Consider the following 24,960-nt stretch of genomic DNA (forward strand, 5'->3'; position numbering starts at 1 on the left):
GCAAATCGACTGTATGAAGGCGTGTAGCTTCATTCCCTGCCATTTTTGTGGGTTGTAGCAGTTTAAAAAATTGTCTGGTAATTTCTTGGACTTAACGCTGTGTCTTTGGTTGTAGAGCAGCACTAACCAGGGGAGTAATATGGTTGGCACTGTGCGTCCAGAACTCCGTGTTTCAGGCTGGGAAACACCTAAGTAATGTCTGGGAAACAAGAAGATGATTTATCCTGGGTACCTCTGTCTTCAGCTTCTGCAGACACAGTCTAAATATGGAAACTGTTTCTCCTTCTTCCTGTGCCTCAGTTTCCATAATACAAACCGTAATTGCAAAGCACGGCTTCAGGAACCTGCAGATATAAGTTAATGTTATAATGTGCTATGAAGATGAAAATTGCTTAGCTAAGTCTAAGTCTGTAAGTCTATGAGATATCCTTTTTAACAAATCGGTTATCCAGGTTTCCTGCTTTGACTGTCTGATATAGTTATGCTTATGCTCAACTGGTATCAGAATTGCTGCTTTACATTGCTTTGAAATTCAGCTTACACTTAAAATAGTAATTTATTCTGTTGGTAATATTGTCGAGCTGAAATTTGCAGGTTCTTGTTATCTTAGACCTCCTAATTCTCTGTTCTCATCTGTGGCAGTGTCCACTTTTCCGTTTAAACTTTTTATTTAACACATCTTCAGTTGAAGTGAAATATTTTAAGAATACAGGTATGTTTTTGCATACCCTGCTTTATATGGGACTACAAGCGTCAACTTGGTATTTTTTTTTTTTTTTGTATTCTTTTGTTTACTTGTCCCCCTTACCCCTCTATGGGATTGGGTGTGGTTAAGTTGGATATTCAGGTATTTGGGGTTTAGTCATATGTTCCACAGTGAGATTCCAGATATTGTCCCCTGATTTCTTAAAGAAAAATAGTGAACCTTCTAGAATTAACTGGAAATGAATGACAAAGTTAATTAGGAGATTAAACTGCATCATTTCTGCTTTTGCTCAATGCTTTTGAAAAAAGGCTACTAAGAGCAAAAAACTTCCTTTAAGAATTTACAGAGCATTTACAAGAGGGGGAGATGGAGGAAGACTTTGCAGGTGATTCAAAGATTTTATTGTTTTGATGCAGATTCTGTCACTGTCTTCATTTCTCTGTAACTGTTTCTGCAAACTTAGGTGCTGACCCATTAAGAGCCCAGCTGCTTCAGTACCCAGTCTCAAGGGTAAGGAGGAGAAGCCAAGGGAAAGTAACTTATAGGGAGAAAGAAATGCTTATCCACTAGTTTTGCTACTCCACAAGGCATGGAGTTTCCACAGAGCACCTGTAATTTAACCCTGAGGCTGTCCTGTTTCACCCCTTCACTTTACAGGGACACTGACTGCCATTTCTAAGGAAGAACTAAGAAAAAAAGAAGTCATTTTGTACCAGTAAAACATTTCTCTACGTTGTCTTCTGAAATATGCAGAGGGAACAAAATTCAGGAAAGGGAAATACTTTAGCAAATGTGCTTAATATTCAGATGTTCTTTAGGACAGTCATGAAACGTGGGGAGACTGGGAGAATTATTATTGTTTACCTCTCTGTAAGGTGTCCAAAGTATTATTAAATTTGTTCCCCTCTTTTCTTTGCCCAACCAATGCACTGTTAAAACAGGACTACAATCAATGCAATTCCATATCATAACCCCAGGGGTGGTGAGACTAAGCCCGCATGCCTTACATAACCATTAAGTAAGACATTTTAACATTCAGGTACATTACATTCCACTTTTATTGAGCAGACACGGTTTTCATTGTCTAATAAAATATTTTTATTTGATAGTCTGTCCTTGCTTATAGCCTCATGTAATCAAGGGGACAGCATGTTTAAGACTTTGTATCCAGAACTTTAAGGTCTAGCTGTGGTTTGCTTATTAATAATTCACTGGGAAGGTTAATTTCTAGTTTTCTGCTGGGTCTCCCAGACCATACTTCAAATGTAGAATATGTTTCTTCTTTCTCCTATGCCTCAGTTTCCACAAAACACACCCTTAGAGAATTGTGTGTGTTCAACAAAGATCTTTAACTATAAGAGCATTTCTGAGCTGCCACTTCATCCAGGGACCAAATTCTAAGAGCAATTTGTATTGAGTTATAAACAGCTAATCTGCTAGTTTAAGATGTTCTTTTATACAGTCATGCAGAAAAATGGAAATTGTGTGTTCTAGTCCTTGGAGACTGACTGATAAAGTGTCACTAGGCCCGTGATGAAATTTAATATTTAGGCTTATATGCCCTTAATTTTCCCCCTAAATTTCTACAGTAAGATCTAAATTAGCTTTTACTGCATGATGATACAGCTTTATTTTGAACCGTGACCAAATGTGTTCTTTACAAAGAATATTGACGAGTTGTGTAGTCTTGAACACGTTGTCTGACTTCTCTGTGCCCCAGTTTCCTAATTCTTTATTCTATTCTGTGGCAGTGTCCACTTTTTGGTTTAAAGCTTTTAGCACATCTCCAGTTGAGGTGAAAGATTTTAAGAATACAGTTATGTTTTTGCATACCCTGCTTTATACAGGACTACGAATATCAACTTGGTAACTTTTTGTACTATTTTGTTTACTTGTCCCCCTTACTCCCCTCTTAAATGGGATTGGGTGTGGTTAAGTTGGATATTCAGGTATCTTTTGGTACAGTGAATGACCATTTTCAGAATGTTGTCTAACCAGTTAATAGATACTGGTATCAGTAGTAGTAGTAATTTTGAACTGTAAAAATAAAAGTTGTTTTTATAACTAAAATAAACTACATGTGTTCATTCCTTTCACTGTTTATCTATATTAATATTTCAAATTATTGCTTAGTCAAAACCTCAAGGTATTAGTCATTGGTTTTTGAGCTTATAAAGGAAGCCACTGGAGCAAGATATAAAATTAACCTTTAATCAAATTAGTCCAGAGTTCAAAAGGGTGAGTTTAAAACTTTCTTAATGATGGTGCAGCAATTATTTGCTTATAAACTGCTGAATTAATCCTACTTGAGTATTTAACCAAGTCTTACTGTCTAATTTTGCTGAGATTTTCAGTGATATATCAAAGCAAAACAAAACAAAACAACAGCAACAAAAAACAAAATGTTGTGACTGAGGCCTGTCAAATTCATTTGCCTCTATATTCTTTGCATTCCGCAACAAAATTTTGACTTCTCAACAGCAAAAATGTATTTCTATTTTAAAATAACTGAGCCTTTTACTTTTATCCAGCCACATTAAGCATTTGGACATTTTCTTTTTTATCTATTTGTTTTTCATTATTAGTATTTTCATTTTTTGCAGATTTTAGGTGATGGGCAAATCAGAAAGTCAGATGGGTATAACTGATATCAACACTCCAAAGCCAAAGAAGAAACAGCGATGGACCCCGCTGGAGATCAGCCTCTCGGTCCTTGTCCTGCTCCTCACTGTCATAGCTGTGACAATGATCGCACTCTATGCAACCTACGATGGTGCGTTACTCCCACACCTGTGCATCCATAAATGCAAAAGAGAAGGAAATCTTCCTCCATGCTTTTACCATCTATCCAACAAATGTGTTAAGGATAGAGGCACTTAAAGACTGACAAAGAGATTCATTTATAAAATGTATCAGTATGTCAAAACAATTAACTTTGAAGTACAGTGCCTTTTATGTTTGAGCTAAGTTATTAATTGCAAGTATATTTAGTGGGCTCATGCTTACTTATGAGGAATCTAAAGTATGGTTTTATTTGATTAAAATATACACAATTTTATGGCCAGCTTTAGTAATCAGTCATTAGTCAACTTTTGTTGCGTCATTGAAATTCTAAAGGGCTTCACAGGAATTTAACAAATTTAATTTGAGTCTTGGAAGTTTTTTACAATAAGGATTAAAAAAGATTGATTGTTTAATGGTTAAAAAAATGATTACCAAGCATAAACAACTGATTATTTCAATTTAATAGGCCTAGGGCTTAGTTGGTAGAGAAGATATAATAACACATTTTTCTTCATAATCAAAATTTTAAATTTAGATTTTACCTATTTTATTTTCTTATATTTTTTCTAACCACTGACAATGATATATAATGTTCAGTTTTTAGTTCTTGCTTTAAGAAATTGCTTATTTAATTGGCAGTTTTTAAAAGAACAAAAGAAAAACAGAAATTTAAAAATGTGTGTTGCCAATATTTATGCATATTCTCTCCTTTTTCTAGATGGTATTTGCAAGTCATCAGACTGCATAAAATCAGGTAAGAAATGGTTTTTACGTGTAATAGTTATACAACTGTTGTATAATATTTAAAATTAAATGCTAATCTTAATTTGCTTTGTTTGTACTTTTATTCATTGTAGATCAATTATTTATGTGTCTGGCTCTATAATCAATGGAAATAAAAATATATTTAAGTAGTAGATTAATTAACTTGTCTACTCTGAAAAATATATTACTATTTTCAGCCCTGGGCTGTATAGCTGGGCAATAGAAAACTATATCGCTATTTGTATGGAGCTTGCCATGTAGTTGAAGAAAGAAAATGAACACATGAAATGGTAAGTTTCGTATCATTGTGTTAAATTTCTCAATGCACCTCACTAGGTGGGTGGGAAGAAGGAGAGGAAGGGAGTGAGATGTAGGCATGTAAGTCTAGATGAAGAAGTTAAAATTTGGGAAGAAACTTCTTTTTTTTTTGAGATGGAGTCTCGCTCTGTCACCCAGGCTGGAGTGCAGTGGCATGATCTCGGCTCATTGCAATCTCTGCCTCCTGGGTTCAAGCAATTCTCCTGCCTCAGCCTCCCAAGTAGCTGGGACTACAGGTGCTCACCACCATGCCTGGCTAATTTTGTATTTTTGGTAGAAACAGGGTTTCACCATATTGGTCAGGCTGGTTTCGAACTCCTGCCCTCAGGTGATCTGCCTGCCTCGGCCTCACAAAGTGCTGGGATTACAGGCGTGAGCCACTGCGCCCAGCCTTAAATTTGGGAAGAACCTTGAAGTAGGGCTAGAATTTGGATGTGGCGGTGCAGAAGAGGGAATTCCAAACACAACAGAAATAAACTATGTTATTGAGAAGTCGTAAAAGTGTACGCTTGATAGAAGCTCACATTATGGAGAACCTTGAAATTCATGTTTAGCCTTGATATTGTAATACAGGAGAAACAGATATTTTTGAACAGAGGAGTGATCAGGCCAAAGGTGAAAGATGATTCTGCAAATGTGAGGTTGGATGGATTGAGTGAAAAGGAGGGCAGGCAGGTGGGGGCTGCTTCTGTACTCCAAGTGTAAGCTAAAGAGGTTGGCCTGTGGTGAGATAAGAGTGCTATTGAGATAATGGGGAGGGAGAATTGGGTGACTCAATAGAACTGACTTGCTAAATAAAATGAATGAATTGAGAATGATGCCAAGTTTTAAAACCCAAGGGACTAAAGAGAATGGAGGCAGCCCACACAGAAATAGAGAGGTTATGAGGTGGATGTGGATGTGTTTGGTCTAAGCCATTGGTAACAGCTCCATGAGAATAGACAGCAGGAAGGTAGAGATGAGGTTTGAGGAGCTGGAATTTGGATTTAGGATCTGTCAGTTTAGGAGTGATAGTGGAAGCCTTGAAAGTATTTGAGGTCTCAAAAGAAGAGAAGAGGTTCAAGGGCTAAACTTAAGACAACATCAATGATTAGAAGAGAAGAAAAATAAGTCAGAGCAGAAAACAGAGAAGCGTATGAAGCTATGTAAATCCCATCAATTAAGAGTGTGGTGAAAATGGGAGTATTCTTTCTTCAAGAAGACGGAAGGTGGTAGCTGAGGGCAGCACCCTGGGATATGAACACAATGTTTGTGCCCTTTAACAAGAGATTCTAAACCTCCTTTCTAACATCTATGTGTCTTATAAGAAATAAATAAACTGCTCCAAATAATTTTAACCATTTTCTGCTGGATATTTTTTATTTTACTTTTTAATTTTATTTATTTATTTATTTGTTTGTTTATTTATTTATGTATTTATTTATTTGAGGCGGGATCTTGCTCTGTCACCCAGGCTGGAGTGCAGTGGTGTGATCACAGCTTACTGCAGCCTTGATCTCCTGGGCTCAAGGCATCCTCCCGCCTGAGCCTCCTGAGTAGCTGGAACTATAGGCACCTGCCACCATTCCTGGCTAGATTTTTTTTTTTTTTTTTTTTTTTTTTGTAGAGAGAGGGTCTCACTATGTTGCTCAGGCTTGGTCTTGAACTCCTGACATCAAGCGATCCTCCTACTTGTCTTCCCAAAATGCTGGGATTACAGGCATGAGCCACTGCACCCAGTCTTGGATATTCTTTACTTGAATTTTTGTTATTCACTGAACTTTGCAAAAAAATGACGAGAAAATATCTGGCAATTCTAGGTTATAGTCTAATGTCCTGAATCTGTGCCCTTTGCTTTTTTTTTTTTTTTTTTTGTATTGTTTTTTGATGGGTTTTTTTGCTCTGGGTCACAAGTGCAATGGCTAGACACCCTGAGATGTGATGTGGGGAGCGTGAGGGAGACTTGATTTAGATGTTAGCCATTTGCTGCTCAACATAGTAAGTTTTTCTCAAAAACAAAGTTTCTTTATTCCCCAGGGAAATGGCTGCACAGGTACCTTGGCTGGGGGATCTTCATGGTCATGTGCAAAAGTCAGCATGTGCCCAAGTTGTCAAAATTAACATTTACTTCCTCCCCAGATCCTCCTATGCTTCCTCTCTCTACCAGCTACCCTATTATATGCTCAGGCTGTCCTGTTTTGGGAAACTTCCACTTACATATTGACTACTAAGGGTTAATTCCTCTGTCTTTAATATACTTGACATGTCTCTTTGGTATCTTAATCTATAGATTCTCTCTTCTCTCACTATTTTTCCTTTTTCTCTTCTTTTCCTTGAATTTTATTTTCGAAGAAACTGGATTTTTTGACAAGGTAGGCGTATTTCTATAAACGACAAGTGATTTTGCCTCAGAGATCTAGGCAGGTTTTTCCTCCCAAGAAGCATTGTGACATTCAGAATCTGGAACCTTAAATGTGATTTAATGTTTAGAGATATGATTTTTAAATAGTGTTTGGCAAGTCTCAACTCACTAAAATGTGTTTAACCTGTATCCTTTAATTGTAGCTTAGAAATCAAACCAAATGTAAAACACCTTGTCGGATGTATCTTGGCAGAGAAAAGTATACAATAGAAATAACTTCAGTGGTAAACAAGGTTGCTGTATAGCTGTATATTTTTCTTCATTCTGCTCTGTTGGTTCACAAGCCATTCGAATACTTGTTCACATTGGTAGTTACTATTCTTCCTAGGAGAATAAATAAGATGACACACACCATCATGGATACACTCATCATACTCATAAACACACACACTCGCGCACCCCCCCCGCCCCCCACACACACACAGTCTTCTGCTGGTTAGGAAATCTTTTCTGCCACAGAAAAATACAACTATGTCTTTTAGAAGTTGTTGCAAATTAGGAAAACCCTAGAGGAAATCTTGGACAAAAGCAAGTATTAAAGAAGAGTGGCCAGAGTAGAGTAGATGGAAAGAAAAAGAAAGATGAAAAGAGAAGGCTGGGCATTGTGGCTCACGCCTGTAATCCCAGCACTTTGGGAGGCTGAGGTGAGCGGATCACCTGAGGTCAAGAGTTCAAGACCAGCCTGACCAACATGGAGAAACCCCATCTCTACTAAAAATACAAAATTAGCCAGGTGTGGTGGCGCATGCCTGTAATTCCAGCTAGTCAGGAGGCTGAGGCAGGAGAATCGCTTGAACCCAGGAGGTGGAGGTTGCGGTGAGCCGAGATTGCCCCATTGCACTACAGCCTGGGCAACAAGAGTGAAACTCCATCTCCAGAAAAAAAAAGAAAAGAAAGAAATATGAAAAGAGAGATGTTGAAAAAAATATAAAATATCTTACCAGCAAGTCTATAGGTCACTTTAAGAGAGTGGGTGGGTTCAAACCTGAGCTCAGAAATTCTTGAGAATGGGAAAAGCAAGTATTGACACTCAGGGTGCTTACATTATGTGAAAGATGGCCCCAACTTGAACCTTTCTTCCAGTGGAAGGGAATGTCACAGCAAATGTACTTTTCTCTCTGATTCTTTGAAGTCAAGGAATAGAAGTCAAGCCATACCAAGACAGAAGTAAAATATTGCAGAAGGCTGTTTCAAATCTGTTTGGTGTTACATATTTTAAATCTGAGCATCTAGGATTTAAATATTTATGATGTACATAAAATGATGTTTATTTATACTTTAAATTAACTTGCCTATATGTGTAATACATCAGTATGAAAGATTATACCAGACCTAAAGTAAAACAAATACCACTTAAGAAATAACAACTTAAGGCAGGGATCAAAATGCTTCAAAGTATTATTCATCACTTATTTACCCAATAAGGTTGTAAAAAACTTAGAGTTATGGAACTTGTATGTGATTTTGCAGACTTTTCCATGTAAGTCTAAATCCTGAAACTGATTTCCATTGCATTGTAACCTTCCTAACTTAGATTTCAAGGAATCTTGTGCTTTAAATCAGGGTTTCTCAACTCAATCACTATTGATATTTTTGTGCTAGATAATTCTTTGTTGTGGGTGCTATTCTGTGTATTATAGGATATTTAGCAGCATCCCTGGCCTCTACCAACTAGGTGTCCAGTAGCAGTCCTCTCCTAGTTGTTTTGTGACAACCAAAAAATGCCTCTAGCCATTACTAAATGTCCCCTGCAGGCAGCACAGTCAGTCACTTGTGACTGGGTACCACTGGTTTAAATGGTCTCAAGATGTTGTCAATGCTTCCCTCTTAATGGTAGGCAGGATAATGGCCTTTCAAAGATATTCACACCCAATTCCCAGAGCCTCTGAATATGTTGCCTCACATGGCAACATGCCTGTAATCCCAGCACTTTGGGAGGCCAAGGCGAGTGGATCACTTGAGGTCAGGAGTTCAGGACCAGCCTGGCCAACATGGTGAAACCCCATCTCTACTAAAAATACAAAAATCCAGGCATGGTGGCATGCGCCTGTAATCCCAGATGGAGGAGAATTGATTGAACCCAGGAGGCAGAGGTTGAAGTGAGCCAAGATTGCACCGCTGAACTCCAGCCTGGACGACAGAGCATGACTCTATCTCAAAAAAAAAAAAAAAAAAAAAAAAAACGACAGAGAATTGAGGGGTCTGCAAAAGCATGTGTTAGAAGTGTGGTCCTAAATTATCCAGAGGCCAGAGAAGCCAAGCTAAGACGTGATCAAAATACAGTTTACAAGAGAAAGTGGGACCACCTCCACCTGTATAGTCGTGCAGGTTGTACACTGCATATTGTCGATGGCAGCCTTGACAGACAGGCTTGTAGAACATCAAGACCTGGATGAACCATCTCTCAGAACTGTCCACTCCTTTTATTTTAATTCTGCACATACCAAGGACACTTTTGATGATTACTTAATTATTAATACAAGGAGAGGTGGCATTCTGTTACTTGAAAGATATTTTCAGCATGGTGAGATAATGCACAGCAGTCCCCTTCTTATCCTCTGAGGATCCCCCAGGACCTCAGTGGTTGCCTGACACTGGACTGAACCAGTACTGAACCCTATATATGCTATATTTTTTCTATATACATTCCTATGATAAAGTTTAATTCATAAATTAGACATAGAGATTAATAAGAATAATTAATAAAAAAATAGAACAATTAGAACATTATTCCAGCATCACTATTCTTATGATTTGGGGCCATTATTAAGTACAATAGGGTTGCTTGAACACAAACACTGTCATCCTGCAACAGTTGATATGATAATAATGGAGAAGTCTCCTTTGTGACTTTCATCATGCTACTCAGAATGGTGCGTGATTTAAGACATATGAGTTGTCTGTTTCTGGAATTTTCTATTTAATATATTGGACTGTAGTTAACCATGGGTAACAAACCATGGAAAGTGAAACCACAGATATGGGGGAGACTACTGTATGCACATGCTGATTTAATGATCAGATTTGTGTGCTTTGAGCTATGACCCTTGAACTGAAATGAAGCTTGCAAATGTCTGCCAGGGCCAGATCATGGTGATGCCCTAGGTGATGTATCTTGGCAACAGCTAGCCTTTTCCTGGCTGCAACAAGGCATCTCTGCCTTCTTGCGTGTTAACACCTTGGAACCTCCATGAAGAAAAACAGCACAATTAAGTAAATACAGGAAGGACTGATGGCTAACTCATGGGGGCTACTGGCCCTGTAGCAGCCTTTTAGTGTAGGAAATGAGGCTATTTCATTATGTAATTAAGTTTGGAAAAAATCCTTCATGGAATAAGAAAGCAGCAGACATCTTAGTAGGAAGACCACTGAAGCACACCTTTGTTAATTTAAATGTGGCATGTGGCAGTTTGCTTTGGGTGGCTTCCCTGGCACAATTCTCGTGAAAATTGTGTAGGGATATTACCTTACATTTATCCAGTCAAAATTAGCATCTGTCAATCAAATCCTTTCCAAGAAAGGGAATCAATTATATGATAAATACACAAATATATAACGTGTTTTTTACCCTCCAGGGAAACTTTAAGCAAGTAGTACACCATCATTTTTTACTGAATGGTCAAGAAATTGAAAACATACATAAGTTGAATTAAGCAGTTAAAGGGAAAGAAAATTAGCAATGCCTGGTAAGCTAAGTGGTAGTCCAAAGGTTTATTTTATAGCTACAGAAATTATCTACATGTAGAGGGGGTGGACACAAGCTATCTTAGACTGGGGTGATAATCCTGGTTTGACATTTAACATTTTAGAATAAGAGATATAGAAAGATTCCTCTGTAGTTGAAGGATCCTGTTTTGTCCTACTCATAAGCAAATCCATGGGGTAGCAAGGTGCTTTCTGGTGAGCCTTTGATATGATATGAAGCTCAAGTTGATAAAATAGATTAATTGAAGGAAATTGAAAAATACGCAATTTAAAAAACCATAAGGAGAATGTTGCACAAGCTTTTGAATTCTGTAAATTTTCATTCTTTAAGACCATTCAGAAAAGGAGATTTTGTCGGGGGCCAGTGGTGGCTTGTTTTGATCCTATTTCTGAACTGACTGAAAACTAGAATACATTCTTTCTGTTCAAAACATCCTAGACAGGCCACATATTAGTCAGGCCTTCTCCAGAGAACAGAACCAATGGTATATGTATATAAAGTCTCAGTATCCAAAGGCCCAGGAACCCGGAGTTCTGATGTCTGAGAACAGGAGAAGGTGGATGTCCCAGTTGCAGAAGAAGCAGAGAAGTTCCCCTCTTGTTTTATCTGGGCCCTCAACAGGTTGGATGATGCTCAGCCACAATGGTGGTTGAGTGTGGATCTTCTCTACTCAGTCCACTGATTCAAGTGCCACTGTCTTCCATAAACACCCTCACGGATGCACTCAGAAATAATGCTTTAGAAATAATGCTTTATCAGCTATCTGGGTATCTCTTAACCTGGTCAAGCTGATACCTAAAATTAACCACCACAGGCTACAGTGAAAAAGATAGTTCCAACTGTGAGGATGCGGGGAAACTGAACCATCATACATTAATGGTGGGAATGTAAATTTTAGTACATCCGGATCAACATGTTAGAAACATTTTGGAAAACAGTTTGACAGTTTTTACAAAATGTTAAATATATACTTTCCATACAACCCAGCAATTCTACTCCTAGGTATTACTTAAAATAAATGAAAACACATATCCTCACAAGGACTTCTTTGTGATTGTTCATTACAGCATAATGCTGTTTTTATAAATAATTTATAAAAGCCAAAATATGGAAATATCCTAAATGTGTATTAACAGGTGAATAAACAAAATGCCATATAGCTATCAACTACGATACCACACAGCAATAAAAAGGAGCAAACTACTGTTATGTGCAATGGTGTAGATAAACATCAAAAACATTATGCTAAGTGAAACAAGCCAGACACAAACTGCATATTGTAAAATTCAGTTTATATGAAATTTCTAGAAGAGGTAAAACTATAGGGGCAGAAGACAAATATTGATTGCCTGAGGCTGGAGATGAAGCAGGGATTGGCTGCAAATGGGCAGGAGGGGACTTCTTGGGGTAATGGAAGTGTTCTAAAACTGGACTGTGACAGATTCTCAGCCTTTTGGCTAAAGATCGAGTGTAAATTGGATTGTGGTGATGGTTGCACAACTGTATAAATTTACCAAAAATTAATCAGGTGAATTTTATGGTACACAAATTAATAACCCAAAGCCATTTAAAAAACAAAGCAAACAAAAATTCACCTTCATTCTTTCCCCCATCTCTCCAATGTCCATTTTTACATAGTTATCTCATGTTTTGATCTTATGCTTGCTATTGTATGTTGAGTCCAGTGAGCTCCATTTTTGCAGTTTAAATGATTATATGTAGTTTTCAATGTAGTTTTCAAATCTTCCCTAAATAAACTCAAGCTTTTTAGTTTGAGTGCGCCTCTATTATTTAATTATATTGGCAATATATTGATGAAAAGTCTCTGGAAATAGTAAATCAATTGGGAAGTTAAAATTATTTCAGGATTAGGTGTTGGAAGCCCTGTTTTTACCCCCTGGGGTTTCACTTACAGAGGAAGTCAAAGACATATGTGTCCAGGTGTACCAGCCATCTGGATCAAAGCCAGACCACTCGGCCTACCACAGAGCCGTTAGCAGTTCCTGCTTCTGGAAAAATGTGTTGGTTTTTCACACGGGTGCTGTGAGATGTTTCCCTTTTCACCTTAACCGATAGAAAGTCAAGAGCCAGGACGGGTGCTTTGGTTCACGTCTATAATCCCAGGACTTTGGGAGGCCAAGGCAGGTGGCTCACAAGGTCAGGAGTTCAAGACCAGCCTGGCCAAGATGGTAAAACCCTGCCTCTACTAAAAATACAAAAATTAGCTGGGCGTGGTGGTGGACACCTGTAATTCCAGCTACTCTGGAGGCTGAGGCACAAGAATTGCTTGAATCCGGGAGGTGGAGTTTGCAGTGAGCTGAGATCTTGCCACTGCACTCCAGTCTGAGTGACAGAGTGAGACTCTGTCTAAAAAAAAAAAAAAAAAAATTGAAAAAACTAAAAAAGAAAATCAAGAGCCAAATTTGAATTTAACTTGAAATTATATGACTTCTTTGTATAAACTTCTTCATCAGCTTTATTCCTGTTCCTCTTTTCTTTCTCATACAATGTATATTAGTTTATTTTATGTATCCCTCTAAGGCCACTATGAATTATTTTAGGAAGAATGTAGGTTAATAATCAGATAAATAGAATATAAATTCCAACAACTGATATGTGCAGGAGAAGGGCTGTTAAATTATAAACTTTATTTCAAAGAGATGCAAGTGTTATGAGTAACGGAGGCACAATTTTTGGAAGCTTACTGCTTCTTTTTCCACTAAGCCAACTTTTAGCATGGGAGATCTGGGATGTAAGTTTTGGCCACATCCTGTGTTATTGGTATGTGATCCTAATTAAGTCAGTTCAGCTTTCTGCATTTCATTTTCGTTATCTACAAAATTGGATTTAAAAGTGTCTCATTTTCCAGGGAAACAGCAAAGACTAACGACAGCCTATTTCATGTTACACGTCCTTCAGGGAGATGCACCATAGGTATAATGCACAGATATGATTCATATAACATCTTATTTCATGAAAATTACAAATGCACTATTTAAAATTTTTTATTGAGAATCAAATAAAAATCAAATCAAAAGGTGAACAGTATATTGTTAAAGAGGAAGTTGTAGCCAGAAGGAGAGAGAAAGAAAAGAGAGAATGTGGTACATTTTACATATTCACAAATAAAAATGTGTCATCCTTTATTAACAACATTTTATTTGATTGCTGTGCTCTGTCTTAGCATGGGGGTGACAGTTCAGGCTTTGAATCAATTAGAATGAGCACAATCAGAAATGAACACTTGAATCTGTGTTTCCTGTGAAGAAAAACCTACCAACAGGGACACCTTAGTTTGCAAACCTAGCTAATCTGCACTCACCCTTGCCATTACCCCTTTTCTCACCTCTGATTAATCCCTAAAAGTAAGTAAGTCAGGGGTCTGCATCAGGAAAATGACTAGATCCTTGCTATTCAATACGTGGTCCATGGACCAACAACAGCAGCAGCCACTGAGAATGTACAAAAATGCAGAGTCTTGGGCCCCGCCTCAGACCTACTGAATCTGCGGCTACACTTTCAGTAGCCTCTTCAGGTGATCTGCAAAATAAGGTTGAGAAGCACTGAAGAATAGTGATTTTCAAATATGGCTGCTTATTACAATGATTTGGGAAGCTTTTGAAATGTACCCATACTACTAAACCTTCTGTTCTTCCTGGGCACACAAAGTTTCCATTTCTTCAGTGGAGTAGTTTCTGTTATGTGTTAGGAGGAAAAGCAATTTAAGTAAATGGATAGATGTTAAGAGGTATAGGAATTGCCTGGATATTTGCATTTTTAAAAGAAGGTACATATTGACCAACTGATTGCTTTAACAGGTTCAATTTCAGACTGTGTGCTCAGTGAAGGCTTTAAGTTAGAGAGGAGAGACACTGAGCCTGATTTTTCTGCTTATCATGGACAAGCTGAACCTGGAATGTCTTCCTAAATTTCCCCAGTGTAATGCAGGCATGATATTTCTGTAGAGATATTAGAACAACTTTTTTCCTCTTCCATTCATTCATTTATTCATTTATCTATTCATTAGTTAACTAATTTTTTTAAATTTTATTGTTTATTTTTTTAAGAGGCAGGGTCTCCTTATGTTGCCCAGGCTGACCTCAACCTCTCGGGCTCAAGCAATCCACATGCCTTAGCCTCCCAAGCAGCTGGGACTACAGGCACATGCCACTATACCTGGCATTCATTTTTTTTTCCACAAAAGCATTTATCAAGCAGCTTCTAAACATTGAACACTAGACATTGGAAATATGAACTAAAATACCCCCTGCCCTCAGGAAAATGAAAATCTGGTCAGTGTGGCAGACATAAACAAAATTACCATATGGTTTGATAAGTGCTGTGATGGTGATAAGAAGATTTGTGTGCTACAGGTGCCCTGAGAGAGGAGCACCTAAACCAGAACGGGTCTGGGAGTGGGCAGCTAAAGTGATAGCAATGAGGCCGGGAAAGCATTTCCACATCACCCGCTAAGTTCTGAAGGATAATTGGATTGCCCAACCAATGGGAGTAGAGGAGAGCACGTGCATAGTCTGTATGCAAGATGGTTGCAAGAGCTCAGGAAGTTTAGGACCTACTAGTGGTTCATGATGGCTGGGATGTAGAAGCTAGCAAGACATGTTACTAGAGAAGTAACCAGGGCCCAGGTCACACAGGGTGTGCCATGATAAATGGGTTGCATTAGCTCCTGAAGTCTATAGAAAATGAATAAAATTAAAATGCTGCAGCGGACATCTAAGAGATTTTAAATAGGGATATGTCACTTTGTCAAGATTGGCTGCTGTCTAGCTCAAGCCTGGTAAAGTGGAGGCAAAGATTTACCCAAACAAGGGAATAACATTTCAATGCCCCTGGTGTGTGAGAGAGCTTGGCAAGATTGAGAAACTGAAAGAATATCTGTAAGGCTGTCATAGAGGGTGTGTATGAAGATATGAGAGTGGAGGCAAGAAGGAGAAGTGTTCACTGTTGGCAAAAGAAATAAGCACGAGTTAGATTTTGTAGTCTGTGTTAAAGTGAATGCACTTCCTTCTAGTAGCAGTAGGAAGTCACGGAAGGAAGGGTTTTAAATGACGCATGACTTTATCTGAATTATTGAGAAAGATCACTGACTAGAAATAAAGAATGGCTGTGGGCAGGAAATTGGGCTACTGCACTTATTTGGATGAGTATTATGGTTGCCTGCATTTGAATGGCAACAGTTTTTGTTGTTGTTGCTGTTGCTTGTTTGTTTGTTTTGAGACAGGGTCTCACTCTGTCACCCAGGCTGGAGTTCAGTGGCACAATCACAGCTCACTGTAGCCTCAACTTCCCCAGACTCAGGCGATCCTCCCACCTCAGCCTCCTGAGTAGCGGGATTACAGGCATGCACCACCACACCCCTTTAAGTTTTGTAATTTTCTGTAGAGATGGGGTTTCACCATGTTGCCCAGGCTGAGAAATGGATAGATTTGAGAAATATTTACTGGGAAGTAGAATTTATAAGGCACAATATTTCTGTAAATAGGTGAGGTTGTGAAACGGAAGTGAGGAAAAGGTAAATCAAGTTTCTGGCTTGGTAAATTGGGTGATAAGTCAGCCGTTCACCAAGCTAGGGAACACTGAAACAGAGCTTATTGGGTGATAGGCTGGGACCAATGCAATGAAGAGTTCACTTTAAGATAGTTTAAATTTGAGATACTGGTACATATTTGATGTGGTAGAGTTCAGGGAAGAAGGTGTTGGAAATAAAGATGCGGGAGTCATCAGCAAGTGGATGATATGGTTGAGATTTCCTAGGGAGGAAATGGGGAAGAGAATCCAGAATTGCATCACATAAAGCAACATTTAAAAATGAGAAGAGGAAGAAACTCCAAAAGAAACCGAGAAGAAGTAATCAGAGAGGTAGAAGGAAAATCAGTGAAGTGTAAAATCACCAAAGCAAATGGAAGAGCGGATGTCAAAAATTAGAGAGTGATCGTTGGAATTAAGCACAGCTGAGAGGTTGAGTAGGCTAAATGTTGAAAGCAGAAACGAAGACATTGAAGATTCAGGTGAAGATCAGGTGGAAAATTGATGGATTTTGTCCAGGGGAAGTAAAAGAGGATGTATATCCAGAGAAAAGAATATAGGATGATTCCAAGATAAAGGATGGCCTCCTCCTCCCCCTTTTATTTAATGCTAGGGAGAAAGAAGCCAAGATGGCTGAAATGCAAATATGTTTGGAAGCTGGGAGGGACAGGAAGTTGAATGGGTCATCATCCAGTTGCCCCTGTGAAGTAACAAGCAAAAATCTCCCCCCGGGAGTGAGCTGGTAGAGAAAGTAAGTAAGCAGAGTATGAAGACTGGAACGGGTCCATGTGAGGAGTGGGCCATGCACACAGAATTGATGGCTCTGTTGAAGTGGAAGGCTGTAACTTGAAATGGCATTAAACCAGGCAGTTGTGAGGTTTCAACAGCATCACTGATAATACTTCAACAGGTATTGTCAGCACTGTTTTAGATGCTAAGGATACCTAGCACCTAAATGCAGAGTGAACAACACAATGTCCCTGCTCACGGGAGCTTACAACAGTAAAGGAGACAGTAAATAAACACACACACATATAAAAAACATTATTAGATAGACTAGAGTTGAAAGGGAAAAGGAAGGCTGCTGGATCAATTCAGGGTAGGCTCATTTGCAGGGGGCAAGGGAATGAAATACTTTGGTGAGATGATGGTTTCAGGGATGGCACCACAGGATGTACATTGGATAGAAGATATAAAAGAAAGGTAAAGTAAAAATAGAGTGGTTGGCCGGGCGCAGTGGCTCACGGTTATAATCCCAGCACTTTGGGAGGCCAAGGTGGGCGGATCACCAGGTCAGGAAATCAAGACCATCCTGGCCAACATGGTGAAACCCCGTCTCTACTAAAAATACAAAAAAATTAGCTGGGCATGGTGGCGCCCACCTGTAGTCCCAGCTACTTGGGAGGCTGAGGCAGGAGAATCACTTGAACCCAGGAGCTGGAGGTTGCAATGAGCCAAGATCACACCACTGCACTCTGGCCTGGGCAGAAGAGTGAGACTCTGTCTCAAAAAAAAAAAAAAGAGTGGCCATGGGGTGAGAGTTTTCAGCGAAGTTGAAGAACAGGTGTAGAGGGAATAAAGAAATGAAAAAAACAAACAAACAAAAAACACTTCTAAGAATCAGAAGATTCTTATTGGAGAAGGGGGTTACTCGAGATGAAGATTTCAGAGGTACAACTGTTCTGGGTGATGAGAACATTAAGATGTCGTCATGAAAATGTGTGGACTAATGTGAAGTGAAGGTGAAAGTTAGGAGAGTTCCGATGGTCAAGAAATTCTTAAGCTAGAGTGTAGCAGAGGTTGTCCGCAGGGTCTCTGATGTTACATATCAAGATGGTAGAACTTATGTGGAAGGGCAGACTGCACAAGGTGCCAGAGTCTTAAACAAGCAGAGATGAATGCCTCTGGAGTCAGTAGAAGACAGAGATAAAGTAGGTGAGGTGGGGATGATTGACTGGCAGAAGCTTAAATAAGCAGAGTGGACAGTAAGGATTTGGCTATTGCACCAAGTGATAACAGAAAACTAGTTTTGCTTTTCCATGTTGGGGCAAGGTGGAGGGATATGCCACCTGATGAGATTAGTTCATATGGGTTAGTATTTTCAGTACACGTGTTGTCATATGTAATTATCACTCAAAAGGGTAAGCAGCAACTAATAAGAAGAGGTGCTGGAGGGCCACCTGTCTGGCATATAGTGTGGGATTCCATTTGATAGAATTACAAATGAATTCATTTTTACTCATTTTTATCTTTTCACTATCCTAGATAAAAACTCAAAATGAATCAATGAGTTCTTATCTTAAAACAATACGTTTTGTTTAAACATTTCTCAGCGGTATAATCTTCCTTTAATCTTACATTTCTTCAATCCAGAGGAGTCCAACTACAGTGCCTTCACTGTGAAGCTAATGAAAAGGGAGTGGGTCTGCTGCGTAGACTAGACTAGATGATTGCAAAGTTAAATTGAAGTCACTGAGCAGGTACCCAATAGCCAGCAGTGGATTTGTTTCTCTGTTCCTGATGCTTAAGTAAAAACAAGCAAGCCAAGTATAAAATGGTGGATATGGCCCAGGCCATATCTTCTAAGGAATTTTTGTTGTTGTTGTTAATCAAGGCTTCCCTGAACTTCAAAGAAATTCTTATTTAAAGAACTCCAAATCATTAAAGACTTATAATAAGATATACTTGAGGATCCGGTAGTTACTTAAAAATACTCCCAGAAAAAAAAAGCTTTTGTTACATTCTTTGGCTTAATTTTCTGAAACAATGAAATTAGCTGAATGAAATTAGGATGTTTCTGATACTTCTGCCAGTTTGACACTAAATGAATTATTTCCAAAACACATGTATGTAGCAATTAATGATATTACTAACTTAGAAGCCAAGAAGCAAAATAGTAGTAATTGTGTTTCTGACAGAGAAATAATTTTTTTCTTTATATATATATATATTTTTTTTATTATGCTTTAAGTTCTAGGGTACATGTGCACAATGTGCAGGTTTGTTACATATGTATACATGTGCCATGTTGGTGTGCTGCACCCATTAACTCGTCATTTACATTAGGTATATCTCCTAATGCTATCCCTCCCCCCTCCCCCCACCCCACAACAGGCCCCGGTGTGTGATGTTCCCTTTCCTGTGTCCAAGTGTTCTCATTGTTCCATTCCCACCTACGAGTGAGAACATGGGGTGTTTGGTTTTTTGTCCTTGTGATAGTTTGCTGAGAATGATGGTTTCCAGCTTCATCCATGTCCCCACAAAGGACATGAACTCATCCTTTTTTATGGCAGCATAGTATTCCATGGTGTATGTGTGCCACATTTTCTTAATCCAGTCTATCATTGTTGGACATTTGGGTTGGTTCCAAGTCTTTGCTATTGTGAGTAGTGCTGCAATAAACACACGTGTGCATGTGTCTTTATAGCAGCATGATTTATATTCCTTTGGGTATATACCCAGTAATGGGATGGCTGGGTCAAATGGTATTTCTAGTTCAAGAAAACCTAGGCAATACCATTCAGGACATAGGCATGGGCAAGGACTTCATGTCTAAAACACCAAAAGCAATAGCCACAAAAGCCAAAATTGACAAACAGGATCTAATTAAACTAAAGAGCTTCTGCACAGCAAAAGAAACTACCATCAGAGTGAACAGGCCATCTACAGAATGGGAGAAAAGTTTTGCAATTTACTCATCTGACAAACGGCTAATATCCAGAATCTACAAAGAACTCCAACAAATTTACAAGAAAAAAACAAACAACCCCATCAAAAAGTGGGCGAAGGATATGAACAAACACTTCTCAAAAGAAGACATTTATGCAGCCAACAGACACATGAAAAAATGCTCATCATCACTGGCCATCAGAGAAATGCAAATCAAAACCACAATGAGATACCATCTCACACCAGTTAGAATGGCGATCATTAAAAAGTCAGGAAACAACAGGTGCTGGAGAGGATGTGGAGAAATAGGAACACTTTTACACTGTTGGTGGGAGTGTAAACTAGTTCAACCATTGTGGAAGACAGTGTGGTGATTCCTCAGAGAAATAATTTTAATAATGTTTGAGTGAATCAAATATACAAATAGTATTGTGATGCAATATATCCACAATCATTAACTCAACTATGAATTACTCAAAGCACTGTAGATAATAGTCTAGCAAGGATCTGACAATATGTTGAGAAGAAATGAGGCAAATGAAACCTTGAAAGTCGCCTTAAAGAAACTCATATCATGCAAATATGAATCTTTTAATAGCTACTATAAAATAGTAGAGCTGAGTGCTGTAGCACACACCTGTAGTCCAGCTACTCAGGAGGCTGAGGCAGCAGGATCACTTGAACCCAGGAGTTGGAGATTAGCCTGGGCAACATAGCAAGACCCCATCTCCAATAAATAAGTAAATAAGTTAGTAGCAATGGGTGCTATGAAACTTTTTGAGGTAGCTTGGATATTTGTCCTCGCCCAAATTTCATGTTGAATTAATCCTCAGTGTTGGAGGTGGGGCCTGATGGGAGGTATTTGGATCATGGGGGCAGATCCCTAATGACTTGGCCCTATCTTTACAATAGTGAATGAGTTTTCATGAGATCTGGTTGCTTATAAGTGTGTGGCACCTCCCCACCCACTTTCTTCCTCCCGTTCTTGCCATGTGAGATGCCTGCTCCTCCTTCACATTCTCTCATAAGTAAAAGCTCCCTGAGGCCTCCCAAAAAGCAGATGCTGGTGTTATGCTTCCTGCACAGCCTGCAGAGCCATGAGCCAATTAAACCTCTTTTGTTTATGAATTACTCAGTCTCAGGCATTTGTTTATGGCATTACAAGAACAACCTAATACATTTTGCATGGTGCATATCAACTATGGTAATAAAGTGAAAACAAAGAAGTGGGAAACTGAAAAGTTGACAAATTCATTGAGTTCCATATGGAACTCCAGCTGTAGGATCAGTCCCATTCCAGGCCCAGGCACTCACTGGGGCCAAGGTCAGTAGCTCAAACGTTCCACGTCCAGTCAGTCCTACTCCTGGTGATCTGCCTCTGACCCCAGCTCTAGTAAATGGGTTTCTGCCTTCTCCCATGGGGATCTCACTCCTGGCTCATTCCCCACTTCTGGAAAATGAGTTTCTTTTTTTCTTTTCTGTCTTCTGGGACTGAAATCTAGCTTAGCTCTTAACCTCATGACCTTTTGCCAGACCATGGAGAACTGAAATTTCCTTGGATCAACACGCACCATCTGCTGGTCATAGCTGCCTCCTCACAGCTGCCTTGGGTGCCCTCCCTGTGTGACTTCTTTCTGTTGCTTGTAGCTGGGAACTTCTTCTGTTGATGGTCCTTTATAGTCTAACTAAACCGGGATTCAGTCTCACTGGGCTAGTCAAACCACTTCTACCAGAGCCAAGTTTATGTGAATTATGAATGTTTTACATGGAAAAAAAATGTTTCTTCATTTACTGAGGAAGGAACAGCTTCACTGATTTTGTAGGCCAACACAGACAGCCAAGGATCCTGCTTGTCCTTCACCTATCAGCCATCACACCTATTAATTTTCAAAACCTAGGAGGGGGGAATTGGTCTTTTGTTTTGTTTATTTAGTAAAAGGAAATCTAATTATATGTTAAAAGTTAAAAAAATTTTAGATCCTGCCTATATGACTTTAAAATGAGCAATAAAAGTCATTTTTTATTCAGGGATAGTAACAGGAAAAAGAAGCTAGTATCAGAATGTTTTAAGATTCTGATACAGTGCATGTGCAGGTTTTAGTTTACAAATAGCAGATGGTGATGATTTACTATAAGAAGATGTAATTAATTGAGAATTAAGGATCCTTTTGGAGTGTCCATTATGGGCTAGTCATTGTGCTAGGGGTAGGAATTAGAATCCTTTCCCTGGGTGGGGGTATACTTCAAATTATTGCTTTTGTATTCTATGGATTACCTTGAAATATACTTTGAGTCATTTCTCAAAAATTGTGCATACCATACCGATCTGATAACTCATTGCACTGTTGATCTGAGGCTTCATCCCCTCACCTAACCACATGGTCATCCATTTTGCAGTCCACAAGAGCCCTTCCTGGATTCATGGAAAGAACTTGCTCGCACTTGGGCTTGAGAAAGCATAAGTCAACTTGGCAGGGCATGTATTAACAAGATGATTTATAACTTTGCAACCAGCCAGAACCATAAAGACAGCTTGAAATAAAAGTAAAGCTGTTCTCATGAGATGCCCATGATGAGGCCTTCTAGGGCAAGGCTGCCGTTTCTTGCAACCTCAGCAAGAATGAGGTCTCTTTCCCATGATCATTTCCCTCCACTTCACTGGGCAGGGTGACAAAGACCAGGCCTCTGCTCCCACCAGTCAACAACAGGCAGGGCTCCCAGCATGCCAAAACCTTGAGACCTACCTCTTCCTCCTTTATCCCTTCTTCAGAAGGTAGCCTACCTGTCCACACTGGCAGAGAGTCACTCTGCATGCCAGTCCTCTTTCGGTTGCCTCTTTTATCAAAAACGTCACCTACTTTCTCTGCCTGGGACACAGCTCAGAACCTGACTCAAATATTTGTTGAATGGCCAGAGGAATGAATGAATTGCCCTCCCTCCTCTACCTTCGACTGGTAGCTCCTCCTTCATTCCCAGAGCACCCTATACACTTTACCTATAACTCATATCCCACTTGTTATTTGTTGTTCAATGTCTGGTTTTTGTCCATGAAAATGTAAGTTTTGACTGTTTCTATTTTATTCATTATTCTATTTCTAGCACCCAGCAATGCGTAAGTTACCAATAAATATTGATTGAATAAATATACTCTCAGGTTCCTTATCTTGAAGTCACAAAGCTATTGATGCCTATGCAAGGTGACTTGTAAGCATACCTAATACACAAATATAACTGCCGCAAGGAAACGTTTTCAGTCTAGCTAGGTCCTGCTTATGTAAGTCAGATTTCTCAGTTCAGTATTTCTGTATCAAGCCTCCTAGGTTTAGCCCCTTTCTGTTTGATCCATCTTCTTTGCTACCAATAAAGTCAATTACTCTCTTCTCAGTTGTCTAATTCACCTTGCTAATTCTACCCTCCTAAGCTAGAACTAGGTTAATGAGGAAACAGTTTCTGGATGTGTTTCTCTTTCCTACTATTTTTCTGTTTAAGAGAAAATTTCAACTCATTTTCTACTTCGGTGTAAGCATTTCCAGCTCTCTAGGAGCAAAGTCTCTATCAGTCTGGTTTTTCTTTTCCAACTGTGGTTTGTTCTGAACTCCTCCCTTCTCAATAATTTATTTCTTCTCTCTTTTAACACTCTGTGTTCTTCTTCTCTTGAACACCATTGTTTAGCTAAGTGTTGCCGTTCTTCAACGACCACCATCCTCTAAAACTCCTCTGTCCCTGCTCACTTCATTCATAACACACAAATTCAAATTCCTAGCCAGCTCGCGCATACGTGCATAAACTCACTTATGGAAGGACATTACAAGAGACTCCTTACCTCTAGGTTAGGAGGAGCTTTCCTTATCAACTGAATAAAGTAGGAGCTTTACTTGTCAACTGAACACTGAGTAAGTTTGAGAATTGAAAATGAGACCTGAGCATCACAAAACAACCTTTCATATCTAGATATAGTTACCATCTAGGAGTACACATGCATTATAAAAGAAATGGTCTCGTTTAAGATGAAACCCTGCAAGTTCTGTGAGGGCAGGGATTATGTCTGTTTATTACACCATGGTATGTTCAGTTCCTAATAGTGTCGGGAATATAGAGGCCGTCAATGTTTGTTGAAATTAAATGAAAAGTTTCAGTCTTTTCATGCTTCACAAGAAGAAAATCTTTTGGAGAAAGCCAATGATTTAACATCATCTTCTAGATCTTCTATGATAGAAAATAACTATTTACTCGTAAAAAATATAAACATATGGAGCCAAATACTGCCTTGTGCCAATCAAACGTTTGGTTTATTAATAGTTACTAAATTTATTAGTGCTCTCTAGAGAAGAGCCTTTTTAGAATTTGATTTCATTTTAGGTAGCATTCGAGAAGCACCGTCGACTCAGCTTTCCTCCGGCTGTTGTCTTTTTGTACCACTCCCTAACCAAAATTGATGCAAAGGCAGGATGCTTTGAGTTACTCTCAGTAATTACATATTATTGAAGTCGGCTGGTTATTCTTGACCGACAATATGATCCAAAATAACACAATGTTTAAACAGAAGGAACATGGGTGTGGAGCTCCACTGCGCCCTCTTGAGAGATGTCTGCCAGGGTCCAGGGAACTTGGGATCTACCTGAAGAGTGTTACTAAGGGAACAATGTAGCCTTTTCATGACCTTCTATAGCTTTAGTTTAAAAAAGGAACATTATCATCATTTGCTAACATTATAACCAACAGCAGATCTGATAACTCATTTTAAGTGATATATTATATTTAAATTGCAGTATAATCCCTAAAAGCTTTTTGCCAGCAAGAGTCTTTCAGGATTCAAAATGCAAATTGCACCTGAAAAAGAAAAAATATTTTTAGACTTCTGGCACTTTAACTTAACTGTAACACAGTTAGAGTACTTTTTATTATTATTATTAATAGAATATGTTTCGGTTGCGAATTCTGGAGGAATCCCTACTGGAAAATAATTGCCAGTCCTCCCTTGGCTCTGAGCCATTCATTGAAATGGGCTATGAGATAAGACTGAAGAATTTCACTAATTTCAGGAGTGTCAACTGAAGATTATTA

At 38.9% G+C, this 24,960-nt stretch overlaps 1 protein-coding gene across 7 annotated transcripts in view; it reads left to right on the forward strand.

Annotated features, from left to right (window-relative positions):
- MME (membrane metalloendopeptidase) overlaps positions 1-24,960 on the forward strand; it is a 155,081-nt gene that overhangs the window by 59,141 nt on the left and 70,980 nt on the right. For 6 of the 7 annotated variants that reach the window (XM_003256321.3, XM_003256322.3, XM_003256323.3 and 3 more), the window contains exons 2-3: positions 3,310-3,479; positions 4,209-4,244. In XM_003256321.3, coding sequence (XP_003256369.2) covers positions 3,320-3,479; positions 4,209-4,244 — 196 coding nt within the window. In that variant the 5' untranslated portion in view covers positions 3,310-3,319. Of the gene's footprint in view, positions 1-3,309; positions 3,480-4,208; positions 4,245-9,005; positions 9,697-24,960 lie in introns of those variants that run through there. The other variant, XM_030822741.1, reaches the window with a different exon arrangement.

This window comes from Nomascus leucogenys, chromosome 11 (assembly GCF_006542625.1).
Source record: "Nomascus leucogenys isolate Asia chromosome 11, Asia_NLE_v1, whole genome shotgun sequence".
Lineage (NCBI taxonomy): Eukaryota > Metazoa > Chordata > Mammalia > Primates > Hylobatidae > Nomascus > Nomascus leucogenys.